Source organism: Thamnophis elegans, chromosome 17, assembly GCF_009769535.1.
Source record: "Thamnophis elegans isolate rThaEle1 chromosome 17, rThaEle1.pri, whole genome shotgun sequence".
Lineage (NCBI taxonomy): Eukaryota > Metazoa > Chordata > Lepidosauria > Squamata > Colubridae > Thamnophis > Thamnophis elegans.
This window is the reverse complement of record NC_045557.1, coordinates 17,055,562-17,070,786: the sequence shown is the minus strand read 5'-3', so window position 1 is coordinate 17,070,786 and position 15,225 is coordinate 17,055,562. Positions and strand designations below refer to the sequence as shown.

Below are 15,225 nucleotides of genomic sequence, written 5' to 3'. Positions count from 1 at the left end.
GCCTGAAATGAATCCCCAAAGCCCGCGCCGCCACCAGAATATCTGCTGCCGCCGCCTCCTCCTCCAACAGTACTGCTGGATTTGCCTCCCGATGCTGCAATTGAGGTGAAGCTGCCAAAGTTCCCACCGGCACCCCCGCCCGTGGCAGTGGTGCCTCCCCCTCCACGCGGAGCACCCGAGCTGGGCCCCGCGTTATCCCTCCCACTTCCTCCTCCACCATGCTTTTGAAGAGCCATGAGGCCACGGGAGCCAGTAGAAAGGCGACGGAGGGGACAGGAGCAGGGAAAAAAGGCCTCATGGCTTCTCAAAAGCACGGAGGAGGAGGAGGTGGCAGGGGTAATGCGAAGCCCAGCTGAGTTGCTCCGAGCGGAGGGGGAGGCACCACCGCCGCTGCCATGGGCGGGGGCGCCAGCGGGAGCTTTGCCGGCTTCACCTCAGCAGCAGCGCTGGGCAGCAAATGTGTTGGTTCACCCTCTGACTCCTGCCGAAATATCCCCTGCCTATCACCACCTGAACATTGTAACTCACCCTGAGCTCCCAGAACTTTCATCCTTTCCCCAATACTGGTCTTCTTGCTTCCTTAGCTGGGGATCCATCCATCCAGCCACACATATCCAACATCCTACAACCAACAAAGCATTTGCTCTCAGCACCTCTGAAATCCTAAGCCCTCATCCAAAAGTGTCACTCTCCCCAGCCTCTATAAATAGTCTTAAGCTAGAAGTTCAAGATGTAATTTATTTATTAAACAAATATCCCACTTTTCTATTTATAAATCACTCAAGTGACTGATAGCAATTGAAAATAAAAGTAAAATAAAAAATAATAAAATTAAAATCAAAATTAACTGAACTGCATAAAGCTTATTTAAAGATATTGATTTTCACTATTTTCCTTAATGTTTTTTGCAGGATTTTTCATAACCACACAGAACAAGGCCCTCTATTCAGTAATAGAGAGCTGACCTTCTGAAAATAAAGTGATCTTCAAGTGAATCCGCTTATTAAAATAACCAGGGGATGAGCCCTAAAAGAGTGAGGACCTAAACATTTTAGGTCATATTTATGCAGAAATATTTTAAATTCAGATGGGTTCACAATTTTTAAGCACCCCTGTATTTCTAAGCTTGAGAGTACATGAAGAATAACACAGATTATAAAATGCACCAGTCTGTTGTCAATTTCCTGAGCTCTTCTTAATCGTATAAGGGCTCTCTTGCCAAGCTGTTGGGATAGAAGCCTGCCAAGATTCCTGAAGATAATGTTCTGAAGCAATTCAGGCATTTGCTTGCTACATGGCCTGCAATTCCACAGGTGGGCAGTGGGCACTTAGCAACTGGTATTTTAGCAGTGCAAGTCTTGGCTATGTATACCAGGGCTTTACAGTAGCAATACAAACCAAAGTTTGTATTGCTGTTTGTTTCTGCTGTGGGCAGCGGTTTCTATTTGAATGGTTTCTCTGGTGTTCAAGTCTAAGGAGGCTAGAGAGAAGAGAACTATAAAAGCTCTTTTCTCTTATTCTTTCCTCTGTCTCTCAACTCCTCTAATTGCCCATCAACTACAACACAACATTGGAACAATTTCTCCAAATCCTCTCATATGCCAATAACTCATTTCTCAATTTGTCAGCAAGTCTCTTCCAAAACTGGTCAAAGCAAGTTTATTCCATTCCATATCCCTGACAGTGTCTGGAAATCCAATATATAAATACCAACTCTGCAATGACCTTTCTTTAGTTTGTGAATTTCCCAAATCACTGTTGTTGTTCTTTCCAGTTCATCACAAATCTTTGCATGAAATATGGGTAATAATTCAGCAATTGATTTTTGCCTTCAATAAGGAGCATATCCCTTTCAGTAGCCTCTTCTTTCAGTGGACTTAGAACAAAGGCAAACCCGGAGTGATCTGTAGATAATTCCGCTAGTCCCAATAAGAGGGACAGAATCACTTGGATTAGGGTGGCTCCTTGGCTAACAATTGGTGGAATTTATTTAACACCAGCAACAAAGATAAGTTAAAACCATTACAGTCCCCCAGTCACATGATCAAAGTTCAGATTGGCAGCCTGCCTGCACTTATGGCCAAAGGAGTGTTTTAACTCCCATCACCGGCCTATCTGCTGTTGGAGGAGGAGGAGGCAGCAGTTATTCTAGTGGAGGCAGGGGCTCGGCGGCGGCAGAGGTGGAGGCGGCGGCAGGGGTAACCCAGAGCCCAGCTGAGGTGCTCCGAGCGGAGGGGGAGGCACCACCACCGCTGCCATGGGCGGGGCGCCAGCAGGAGCTTTGCCGGCTTCACCGGCAAAGAAGGAGAAGAAGCAAGAGGACTGGCGGCTTTGAAATGCAAACTCCTGGCCTGCCAGCCGCGGATTTGATTCAGCGTAAGCGGGGGCTGAACACATGCTGCGCCGACTTTGCGCAGTGAGGCGGAATAATTCAACCCCCCCCCCAAAGAACGTGTGTGTGTGTGTGTGTGTGAGAGAGAGAGAGAGAGAATTGGATCAAAATTGGTGGCCAAAGTGGAGGGAAGGAAGGAAGGGAGGAAGGAAGCCCTGCCCCCTGTGAAAAAAACTGAAGATGGAGCAGTGAATGAATAAACCATAAAAGCAACAAACAGTTAATGCGTAAGTAAGCTGAGGAGCAAGTTCTCAACTAAGGAAGCAATATAAGAAAGAAATATCAAAAGCTCAATATGCCAAAACACTTATTTTAGTCTTCATTTAATTACTTGTATTGTAGTCTGATGTAACATCTTTTTAAAGTTAACAAAAACTTAGTTATAGGCCACCTGCTTGCCCATCTCTCTCTGATCTATCAGAAACCAGACGACAGGACCTACACTTGTTCAGCTTAAAATTTGGTGGACTATCTATAGCCATCTATCAAGCTGTCTGAAGGAGAGGCCCTTCAGATAGCACGATCCCAAGCTGTTTATATATGCTAAAGCCTAATGCTAGCAGTGTATCTTAAACTGGACTTGGAAGTTGGAAACAAATGTGGCGTTAGTACAAATGATGCAAAATAGATTTCATAGAAGGGGAATCTTAAGGTGGGGGGGATCTTAAGGGTACCTTGAATAAACATAACTTTGAGTTTCAAATAATACTGATTTTGTTGTTGTCTTAGGTGACATCTGTGAAAAAAATTCAGGTGCTCAGGCATGAAAATATGCCGCTCAAACACTATACTTTTCCGCTCACACTGAAAAAAAATTAGAGGGAACATTGATGGAAGGCTAAGGTGACCAGACGTCCCGCTTTTGGCGGGACACACCCGCTTTCCAATGCATTTTCCCGCGTCCCGCCCGCCTTTTTAAAAGGCACGCTTTTTTTGGTGCTCGCAGCTCCCGCCCATCAGCTGCTAGCTTGCTGGGCTGGCTCATCATTCTGTTCTCTATCCTACCAGATGAGCCAGCCCAGCAAGCTAGCAGCTGATGGGCGGGAGCTGCGAGCGCCAAAAAAAGCGTGCTTTTAGCCTTTTACCTACTACCTACAAATTTAAGCCAGCCCAGCCTGCCGCTCACTGATTGGATTGGCCTGGACTCCAGCCAATCAGTGAGCTGGCTGGGATGGGAAATTTTCAGCACGCTTGCGCGAGTTTCCATTTCCTTTCGACAAAAGACGAAAGAGGTTGCAGCTGCGCTGACTGGTGAGTAATCTAATTCTAATCGAATTTTCCGCTCGCCGCGGCAGGAGGAGAGGGTGGGGGCAGCTGCAGCCGCCCGCAGCAGAGAAGTTCCACGCGGTTCAGGGGCTCCCGCCGCCCGGCAGAAGCCCCTGAACCGCGTGCGGGCGGCTGCCCCCTCCTCCTCCCTGTCCTCCTGCGGCCGCGAGGAGTAGTCCGTTCGTGCAGAAATTGCCCGCCCCGGCTGAGTGAATTGGGATCGCCTGCGGCCGTGAGGGGTCCTCGCGGCCGCAGGCGATCCCAATTGAATTCACTCAGCCGGGGCGGGCTATTTCTGCACGAACGGACTATTCCTCGTGGCCGCAGGCAATCCCAATTCACTCAGCCGGGGCGGGCAATTCGTGCAGAAATTGCCCGCCCTGGCTGAGTGAATTGGGATCGCCTGCGGCCGCGAGGAATACTCTGTTCGTGCAGGACTCCTCGCGGCCGCAGGCGATCCCAATTGAATTCACTCTGTGCGGGCGGCTCGGCTGCCCCCTCCTCCTCCCTCTCCTGCGGCCGCGAGGAGTAATCCGTTTGTGTAGGAGTCCTCGCGGCCGCAGGCGATCCCAATTGAATTCACTCTGTGCGGGCGGCTCGGCTGCCCCCTCCTCCTCCCTCTCCTGCGGCCGCGAGGAGTAATCTGTTTGTGTAGGAGTCCTCGCGGCCGCAGGCGATCCCAATTGAATTCACTCTGTGCGGGCGGCTCGGCTGCTCCCTCCTCCTCCCTCTCCTGCGGCCGCGAGGAGTAGTCCGTTTGTGTAGGAGTCCTCGCGGCCGCAGGCGATCCCAATTGAATTCACTCTGTGCGGGCGGCTCGGCTGCCCCCTCCTCCTCCCTCTCCTCCTGCGGCCGCGAGGAGTAGTCCGTTCGTGCAGAAATTGCCCGCCCCGGCTGAGTGAATTGGGATCGCCTGCGGCCGCGAGGACTCCATTTGTGTAGGGGTCCTCGCGGCCGCAGGCGATCCCAATTGAATTCACTCAGCCGGGGCGGGCAATTTCTGCACGAACGGACTATTCCTCGTGGCCGCAGGCGATCCCAATTCACTCAGCCGGGGCGGGCAATTCGTGCAGAAATTGACCTCGTGCAGAGGTCAAAACATTGGCGCAAATTCTTTACGGGGCACAAACAGGAATCCTTGCAAAGAGAGACTTGCTAGAAACCATACAAAGTAAATTCCTGGGAGCCATCTTAGCTGCACCCAAAGGAACTCCAAATGCCCAGTTAGGAATTGAGACAGGCATGCCTCAAATTCAGGTAAGAGCCTGGAAGATGATGGTCGTTCATTGGCTTAAAATGCATTTCTTTCCAGAGGGACTGTCCCCACTAGTATTGACTGACAATTTCCCCTCCCCCTGGAAACAGGCAATTGATCACAAGCTGGGCTCTCATGGGCTCTCACTGGTATTCTTAATGTCCCCAGGCTTTGATCAAGCAAAGCAAGTAGTAATTAATAGAATGAGGGACATGGAGTCCCAAGAAGAACTAAATAGGTTGCCTCTCCACAGTAGGGACAGAATCAAACAGGGTGTGTGGGAATCGGCAAGATATCTAAATGACCTGATCTCCCCAAAACAAAGAATAGCTTTCTTTAGAGCCAGATTTAACATTCTTCCTTCAGCACTCCTCCAGGGCAGGTATAAGAGAACACCTATAGCAGAACGCGTTTGTATATGTGGCAAAGGAGAAGTGGAAGATAATTCACATGTTCTATTACACTGTGAGCTATACAGAGCTTGTAGGTCTGCACATATTCTCCCCTTATTAGAGAGATTGCCAGGGAGGGCAGACAATGTTTATTTAGGCTTCCTCCTCCAGGACAATAACCCGGATGCCACGTATACAGTGGCAAAGTTCTGTGCTGCTGCAATGTCCATAAGAAAAAAATTGGCTACAGAAGTATAGTTGTCATCTTGTACCAATTATTTGGACATACCTTTAACAATCTTTGGACCATAATGTTATTATCCACTTTTAATGTAAATACTTTTAATTATATTTTAATGTTAGTATTTTTAATATAGTGTAAAGACAAATGTATATTGCTGGTCTTTGACCATAATAAAGATCTTACTTACTTACTTACTCTATTGTATATTTTTTAACAAAATAGTTTCAATGATTTTATTTTTATTTTATTTTGGGGGCTTATTGGGGGGTTGTTTATGTTCTAATTTTAATGGCAGCTACATACATTGAATATATCACTAAATAAAATGTGGTTAACGGATTTCTTGACGTGAAGTTTCAATTCCCCTCCCACAAAAGGGGAAGCCTGTTTACAGTGATAACCGCGGACAACGAGATACATTTTGAAAAAGTTGGACAAAGTTTCTTTGAAATGTGTCACAAGATTGTTCTCCGACTCTGCTTCTCAGTGCTTTTCTTAAGAGCTGGTAAGTTGTTTTTACTGTGTTTTTAGCAGATTCAATCCAGGACTGAAATGAATGTTTTGTTTTTTGGGGTTCATCATAATTTTCAGATTTAAAGATTTAAAACTGCGGTGGAACTTTATCTCCACCCAAAAAGCTGAGTTGGAGAACCTCAAGAAAAAGGGAGATAAGTTTGAAATAAATTCTAGCACAAGAAATAGAAAACATTTTCTGCATTTTTTCTTTACAAAATATAAGAAACATATAGACAACGCCATTATTTATTTTTTGTGGGAATATGCTACTTAAATTAAGAGGACTAAAAATTCAATTTCATACCCAAACATACTGCAGGTCCAGAGCAGTAAATAAACATTTCAAAGTCCCATTTCATTTCATGTAGTCAAATAACCACAAAACATTTTTAAAAAAATGAGAGGAACTGAAAAAGTTAAAAACAGGAAACAGATTATTTTAAAAGCAAAAACCCCAAAGTTTGGAGAATACAGAAATAATTTTATAATCACCAAGAAATATATTGATTTAAAATATGCTAATATTTTAATCATCAAATGCATTTGTAAAGGTAGACAATTTTTAACAGCAGTATCTTGGTTAGGGCCAGTGAGGTTTTTTTTTAATACAATTCTTGTGTAAAGTGAAAATGCAGAAACAGTTTTTTGAACAGTAGCGGAAGGAAATAAAATATCTCAAACTGCCAAATACCACAAAGACAAAAGTGAAGCACAAAAATATCTAAATGCTGAAAAGCAATTGAAATAATTGTAAAACTACTTTGGGATTGGATGCGGAAATGCTAACGCACTAAATTACCAAATTGTTAGGTTGAAATCCGAGTGTGTGTAATGGACCCTCTTCTGACCACCTTTTTGAATGCAGCGTCTGGGGCTTTCATGAGCCCCCTTACCAGGGGTGGTTGCAGGTGATACGGCCTGGTACGGGCGTACCGGAGCCTGCCTGGAGCACCGGGTACCGTTCCGGGATGGTGCTCCGGAGGGCCCACCCACCTGCCCGAGCTCCTTACTGGTGCTTTAAGCCTTCGGCACTTCCATGCACACGCATGGCGCATACAGCACCTGTGCGATGCTCCGCCAAGCAGCTGGAGCGGCGTGGAGGCCTGTGGGGGCATCACAGGCAGGTACGACGCATGCGCGCGTCCATGTGGACAATGCCAGATCCGGAACCCACCACTGGCCCTTAACCATTTCTGGAGTGGTATTGGAATCAGAGTGAAGTTGGAAGATCCACCTCTGTTATTCTGTAAGGATCTCCTGCTTGAGCAAGGGGGCTGGACTAGATGACCTCTAAAGTCCCTTCCAACTCTGTTATTCTATTCTATTCCTTCCAACTGTTATTCTGTAAGGATCTCCTGCTTAAGCAAAAGGACTGGACTTGATGACCTCCAAGGTCCCTTCCACCTCTGTTATTCTGTAAGGGCCTCCTGCTTGAGCAAAGGGGCTGGACTAGAAGACCTCTAAAGTTCCTTCCAACTCTGTTATTCTATTCTATTCCTTCCAACTGTTATTCTGTAAGGATCTCCTGCTTGAGCAAGAGGGCTGGACTAGAAGACCTCCAAATTCCCTTCCACCTCTGTTATTTTGTAAGGGTCTCCTGCTTGAGCAAAGGGGCTGGACTAGAAGACCTCCAAGGTCCCTTCCAACTCTGTTATTCTGTAAGGATCTCCTGCTTGAACAAGGGGGCTGGACTAGAAGACCTCCAAGGTCCCTTCCAACTCTGTTATTCTGTAAGGATCTCTTGCTTGAGCAAAGGGGCTGGACTAGAAGACCTCCAAGGTCCCTTCCAACTCTGTTATTCTGTAAGGGCCTCCTGCTTGAGCAAAGGGGCTGGACTAGAAGACCTCTAAAGTTCCTTCCAACTCTGTTATTCTATTCTATTCCTTCCAACTGTTATTCTGTAAGGATCTCCTGCTTGAGCAAGAGGGCTGGACTAGAAGACCTCCAAATTCCCTTCCACCTCTGTTATTTTGTAAGGGTCTCCTGCTTGAGCAAAGGGGCTGGACTAGAAGACCTCCAAATTCCCTTCCACCTCTGTTATTCTGTAAGGATCTCCTGCTTGAACAAGGGGGCTGGACTAGAAGACCTCCAAGGTCCCTTCCAACTCTGTTATTCTGTAAGGAAATCAGGCTTGAGCAAAGGGGCTGGACTAGAAGACCTCCAAGGTCCCTTCCAACTCTGTTATTCTGTAAGGGTCTCCTGCTTGAGCAAAGGGGCTGGACTAGAAGACCTCCAAGGTCCCTTCCACCTCTGTTATTCTGTTCTTAGTTTGCAACAAGGACAGTGTGGGAAAGATGCATAGAAGGACATACAATGGGAGGGAGAGAAAAATAAGGAGTAGCACATGAGTAGCCCCGTGAGCAGCATGTGATGCATTTTAGCCTGGAGCAAAGGCCACCCCAACAGACCACGCATGGTCTCATGGAGGCGTGCGGATCCATCTTTGGGGCCCTATTTATACTCACGTGGAGAACTAGAAAGAGAGCATGGAAATGCAATTAGATGGGGAATTTGGGGCGGTGGAAACGGGATCTTCAAAACGAAGCATTTTGCCTTTTTGTGATAAGACTCTGGCATATTTAGAGAACATAAGTTGCTGCAGATAAGCTACGAGGGGGAGCAGATGTGATGGGTGGAAAGAACTGCTTCCTTAGATTAGGGAACAAACAGTTTGCAACGAATTTCAAACTTAACTGGATCTTAAATAAAAACATTCCACACCAATTTCCAGCATTAGTTTTAGGGCATTGGTATTCCTACAATAGAATAGAGCAGGAAGGGACCTTGGAGGTCTTCTAGTCCAGCCCCTTGCTCAAGCAGGAGAACCTATACTCTTTGTGTAGTTGCTGTCTAATTTCTTCTTAAAAGCCTCCAGTGATGGAGCACCCACAATTTCTGGTGGCCAGCTGTTCCACTGGTTAATTGTCCTCACAGCTAGGAAGTTTCTCCTTAATTCCAGATTGCTTCTCCCTTTGGTTAGTTTCCAACCATTGTTTCTTGTCCTGTCTTTCAGTGCTTTGGAGGCTAATTTGACCAGTTCTTCTTGGTGGCAGCCCCTCAAATCCTGGGAGACTGCTATGCTGTCTCCCCTAATTCTTCTTTTTCCCTTAGACTAGCCAGACCCAAATTCTGCAATTGTTCTTGGTATGTTTCAGTCTCCAGGCCTTCGATCATCTTAGTTCTCTGCACTTTTTCCAAAGACTCAAAGTCTTTTTTATAGTCCGGTGACCAGAATTGGTTGCAAGATTCCAGGTTTGGCCTTCCGAGGGTTTTATAAAGCAGCACGAATACTTCATGTGGTTTTGATTCTATGCCCTCTGTTTATACAACTCAGGTTTTTATCTACTAGAACAGTGGTTCCCAAAGTTGGCAACTTTAAGACTTGGGGACTTCAACTCCCAGAATTCTGGGAGTTGAAGTCCGCAAGTCTTAAAGTTGCCAACTTTGAAGACTTCTGGTTTAGAGTCCCTTTTTGGTCCTTTTGACTCTCCCTCTCCCCATTTATTATTATTAAATTAGATTAATATGCCTCCCATCGCACCCTCCAGCAACCCTCCTGCCTAGGATTGGCAGAGAAATCTTTCTGCCTTCTATTTCCCCCATTACTTATTGGTTTATATAAGTATTAGATTTTAAATCATTATATTCCTTTATGTGGGACATTGGGGGGGGGGTTGCATTCGTAAGCGATATCTCCTACTCGATTTACAAGAGCTCCCTGGAGAATTCTGGGAGTTGAAGTCCACAAGTCTTAAAGTTGCCAACTTTGGGAACCACTGTACTAGAATAACATGAATAATATATTGTTAATATTATATTTATTATAAACATAAGTAACACACAATAGTAACTGCCTGGTGATGCAGTGGCTAAAGTACCGGATTGCAGGCTAACTCTGCCCACAGCCAGAAGTTTGATCCTGGCGGGGCTCAAGGTTGTCTCAGCTTTCTACCCTTCTGGGGTTGATCAAATGAAGACTAGACTGTCCCAAAGGTGCTTTTTCAAAAGGCAACTAGACTTCCTTGGTATTTTTCCTTGATTTTGCTTCTCATCCAAGAAGTTTCTTCAGTTCTTCAGTGAAGCTGAAGAAGAACTTGGGATGAGAAGGCAAATGTCTTCAAGGAAAAATACCAAGGAAGTCTTTTGGTGAAGTGCTTTTGGGAGAACCATGACCTGGAGGACTGAGGATCTTCCAGAAGACCAGATTGCTGGGGGCAACATGCAAATAATGCTTCAATATTGTAAACCGCCCAGAGAGAGAAATGCTGTGGAGCAGCCTCCATGCCTTTGACCTCTACTCTCCTGTCTTCTGATTGTCTTCTCAACCCTGAAGCCATTTTGGAGCTTCTTCAGGACGGCCTGGTTGGAGCTGTGGGAATGGAAGAGGGGAGGGAGAGATCGCTGGGGATCCGTAGCCAAAATAAAATTCTTTGCCTTTGGAACCAAGGAGGTTCTCACCAGGTGATGATGGGGAGGCATGGACGGAAACCAACAGGAGTTGGGACTGTGACAGTGACGTGCGGTGAGCTTTATGGCTAGTGAGGCAAGCGGGCAAAAGCTACCATATGTCTACCGCCCTATGTCTGCCAGCACCGGGGCTTTGGCGTGGCTTTTGGAAAGCCCACCAAAGCCCTGGCATGGCTTTCCAAAAGCCCCACTGAAGCCCCACCGCTGTGTCCACCATATAGGCGGGACACGTCCTGCTCTATAGCGGACACAGTGCTGGGGCTTCGGCGGGGCTTTCCAAAAGGGCAGCACTCCAAATGCGGCATAAGCCGCGGCCAGGGCGGAGGGGAAAGCGGCGGCAGTGAGGAAGTGGCACCGGTGGCCAATGAAGTTCCCGTGATGGAAAGTGCCCCGTCGCCGCCGAGGCCAACATTCACACTGTCGCCGATGCCACGGGCGGCGGCATTGGCGGCAGCGTGAATGTCAGCCTCGGCGGCGGTGGGGCACTTTCCATCACGGGAGCCACCAAGCGCCTTTGCTGCAGACCCGGGTATGGTGCTGGATCTGCAGCAAAGGGGCTTGGCGGCTCCCGTGATGCAAAGTGCCCCCCCGCCGCCTGCCCGCTGCCCCAGCCTGCAGCCAGCCCAGCAGTTAAGTCTGTGGGCTTTACTTCTCAGTAGCCCCATATTCGCTTACCATGTTTGTTGGCCATAAATTCCCAAGTGGCTTCCATATGCAGATTGCTTTAATTTCCCATGTCGGGGATGATGATAATAACAATAATGTCTTATTGCAGACTTAATCATTCTTAAGGGAGAGTTTTTGAAATAAGAGACCTCTAAGTCTTCTGATGGTTCTGCTCTTGGCGGCTCCCGCGATGCAAAGTGGAGAGTTGAACTTGCTCGGAGCATGGAGTTTTCCAACACAGGCGCGTTTTACAAGCAAGGCTCCTGCTGCTAGATTGCGCAGTCGTTCAGCTGCAAGGCGTGATTCGCTGCTCCCAGATCAGGAGGCGGGAGAATCACATGCCTCCTTTGCATACGAAACTTTTCGCTTTTTAACCCTTGCTTAACAAAAAGCGAAAAATTCCTTATGCAAAGGAGGCCCCTAGTTCTCTCGCCTCCTCCTGTAATTAACACTAAGCAGACTCCAAGTCACTGTGAATTGGAATCTGGCAGCAACTACCTTGGCTTTAGTTATTTTTTAAAAATTCTTTAAAATCCTTTCTTTTTCCTCATGGCTGGTGAGGCAACGCCTCCCCTGCCTCTAGTGACTGCACGTCCCTGGACTGTGACCTGGTTGGACCATGTGATGGACAGGTGGACTGGTGGGGAAGAACTTTGATTTTTAATTTGGGTGGAGAAAACCTCGGGACCCTCAGAGTCAGGTTTCCACCAGATGTGCCAAAATGAGATGGCTAATAAATCTGGATTTTGAGGAGACGTTTGGCCTCGGAGTTTTGATTGCATTGGCTCTGTACCCCGACACTGACAGCCAGCTGCCCCAACCCAAATTATCGTTATGTCAAAAAATAGAGTATTATAAAATACAAAAATAAATAGAAGAACAGCGAGAGAGGGAAGGGAAGAGGGATAGAAAAAGAAAAAGAAGCATTGGCTTCCAGCTCTCTCTGTTGCAGTAGAATAAGGCAGTGTTTCTCAACCTTGGCAACTTGAAGATGTCCGGACTTCAACTCCCAGAATTCCCCAGCCAGCGAATGCTGGCTGGGGAATTCTGGGAGCTGAAGTCTGGACACCTTCAAGTTGCCAAGGTTGAGAAACACTGGAATAAGGCATCAAATCACACCTTTTGGCTTTTTCATAATGGTATGAACAAGTCATTTCTATAAAAATCTATCACTATAATCTGTAAAACCCAAAGTCACATTTGCATTCTTTTCCACGTCAAGCATGAGTTCAGAAGTTCAGAAGTCCACGTGGGAAGAAAAGTACTTCTGTTCTTTTCTTTAACCAGAGTATAGTCAGATTTGCCATTTCCACCAACTCCATCAACTCCATCAACCTTCTTCTTCTTCCATGGAAGGAACAAAAGTCTCCTCCCATTTTCCCACCTACTCTCAACGTATATAGTAGTGATGACTAATCTTTTCCGGACTGAGTGCCCAAAGTGTGCCCAAACCCCCAACATGCAATGGGTAAGTGGGGGGCCTGCACACGTCCCACCCCCTGCACATGCGCCACCCACATGCCTCCTGCCCCCACACGTGCGTGGCAGAGACCTGACAACCAGCAGACCGGCAGAAGGAAAGAGTCAGGTTCTACATTTAGGCAAGGAAAACCAAATGCACAGGTACAGTACAGGTGGAAACTTCCTCAATATTAGTAACTATGAGAGGGATCTTGGAGTCGTAGTGGACAACCATTTAAATAGGAGCCAGCCGTGTGCAGCAGCTGCCAAAAAAGCCAACACAGTTCTAGGCTGCATAAACAGAGGGAGAGAATCAAGGCCACGTGAAGTGTTAATACCACTTTATAAGGCCTTGGTAAGGCCACACTTGGAATATTTGCATTCAGTTTTGGTCGCCACGATGTAGAAAAGATGTGGAGACTCTAGAAAGAGTGCAGAGAAGATCATCAAAGATGGGGACTGAAGACTAGAACATGAACGGTTGCAGGAACTGGGCATGTCTAGTTTAACGAAGAGAAGGACCAGGGGAGACAGGATAGCAATCTTCCAATATCTCAGGGGCTGCCACAAAGAAGAGGGAGTCAAACTATTCTCCAAAGCACCTGAGGCAGAAAAAGCAATGGGTGGAAACTAATTAAGGAAAAAAGCAACTTAGAACTGAGGAGAAATTTCCTGACAGTGAGAACAATTAATCAGTGGAACAGAAGTTGCCTGCAGAAGTTGTGAATGCCCCAACACTGGAAGCCTTTAAGAAGATGCTGGATAGCCATTTGTCTGAAAGGGTATAGGGTTTCCTGCCTAGGCAGGGGGTTGGACTAGAAGACCTCCAAGGTCCCTTCCAACTCTGCTATTGTATTGTATTGTATTGTAAGGCACGAATGCATGCATGGTGGAGCCAAACTCAGCCTTCCATCCTTCCGAGGTGGGTGAAATGAGGACCCAGACTGTGGGGGCAAGTTGCTGACTCAATTTGCTAAAAAAATTGTAAACCGCTTAGAGAGGGCTGAAAGCCCTATGAAGCAGTATATAAGTCTAATTAATAATAAATTAATAAATAAACTGGGGCAAAGGCTCACATCCCCACAGTGAGGGCGCTGTGTGCCACCTGTGGTACTCGTGCCCTAGGTTCGCCAACACTGCTATGCACCATGTGTCCCCGAAAATAAGACACCTGGCCTTATTTTCAGAGAGGTCTTACTATTTTTGAGGTGCAGGAGGTGGCGAGTGTGGTCACCTCATGGCTGCTGCTGTGTTGCAGTATTTTCGTGCTGGGTTTATTTTCGGGGGAGAGCTTATTTGAGCCCCTGCACCCGATTGGACTTATTATTCGGGGAAGTCTTATTTTCAGAGAAAACAGGGTGGTAACAACATTCCATTTTTTCTCCAGTTCTTTTTCAATGAGACCTAAAAGGAAAAGTTCTGATTTCATTTTTACCTCCGTTTTCAGAATTCACTGTATTAAAATATGAATCATACTCCAATTTTTTTTTTGCTTTATCACGCGTCCACCATAAATGATAAAAAGCCCTTTCTTTATTTTGACACTCCCAACATTTATTTGACATGCCTTTATGACATCTTGCATAATTTGTCTGGTGCTAAATACCAACGATACGTGGCCTTATAGAAATCCTCTTTCAGAGAACGTATATTTAATCATTCATGTATTGACCGCAGCTAGAATTGTGTTTGCATAACACTGGAGAAGTGTAGAGATCCCTGTTGATGAGAAGGTGATAAGGGAAATATTAGCAGGTGCAGAAATGAACAGATTCACGTTAGTAATGAAGGAGAAAGAGCAAATTGAATATTATATGGTATGGTTAGTATGCGTATGATAAGAGTAATGATGTTTAATGTTGATATGATATTATTACTAGAAGATATTAAGAAAAAATGGGAGTTTTATAATGCTTAAATGCTCAATATATTATAATGCTAAACTTAGGGAAAGAATATGAATGTGAAAGATGTGGCAAAAGAGGAACGAGTTTGCACAGAGGAGTTTGCACCCAGATGACACACTTATTTTTGTAATTGAAAAATAATAGAACTTTTTTTGAAAAAAGAAATTCTCTTTCAGATTATAAATTAATGTAAATTCTAAACCCTTCCTCCATCTACTTTCCCATTGTTCAAGCATGTTCAAAACCTGTGGACGCCCCTGGAAACAGGATGAAACCAAGTAAATCAGGTGTAGATGATTGGCAGGAGACCCAGAGTAGATCTGTTTCAGATCCAGTTCCAATAGTCTGTTGTGGGACAGAGATTCTGGTCCCAATTGTGGTTGTACGTTGAGGACTAGCAGTATAAAGGGAGAGCAAACTTCCCTCTCCCTTCTACTGATGATGTTACCTAGTTCGATCATGAAACATCTGCAGGAAAACCACCAAGCTGAACGATCGCAAAGGACCCCTCCTTTCAGCCCCAAGCTAAAAATACCCACTTTGGCTTGAAATGAGTATATGGCAGTGCTGATTTGCAAGAATCTATTCCCGTCCCAGTCTTCCGCATGACCTCTTGTCATCCTCTAGTTGGGGGAAGTTCATCAATGGACAAATATATG

General features: G+C 46.0%; 1 protein-coding gene across 1 annotated transcript in view; it reads left to right on the top strand.

The window, feature by feature from the left end:
• The first annotated feature begins 5,924 nt into the window (after window positions 1–5,924).
• The window catches only part of LOC116520087 (SLAM family member 5-like), a 51,680-nt gene continuing 42,379 nt past the window's right edge, over window positions 5,925–15,225 (top strand). Inside the window, exon 1 of the mRNA XM_032234239.1 lies at window positions 5,925–6,054. Coding sequence (XP_032090130.1) covers window positions 6,000–6,054 — 55 coding nt within the window. The 5' untranslated portion in view covers window positions 5,925–5,999. The remainder of the gene's footprint in view (window positions 6,055–15,225) is intronic.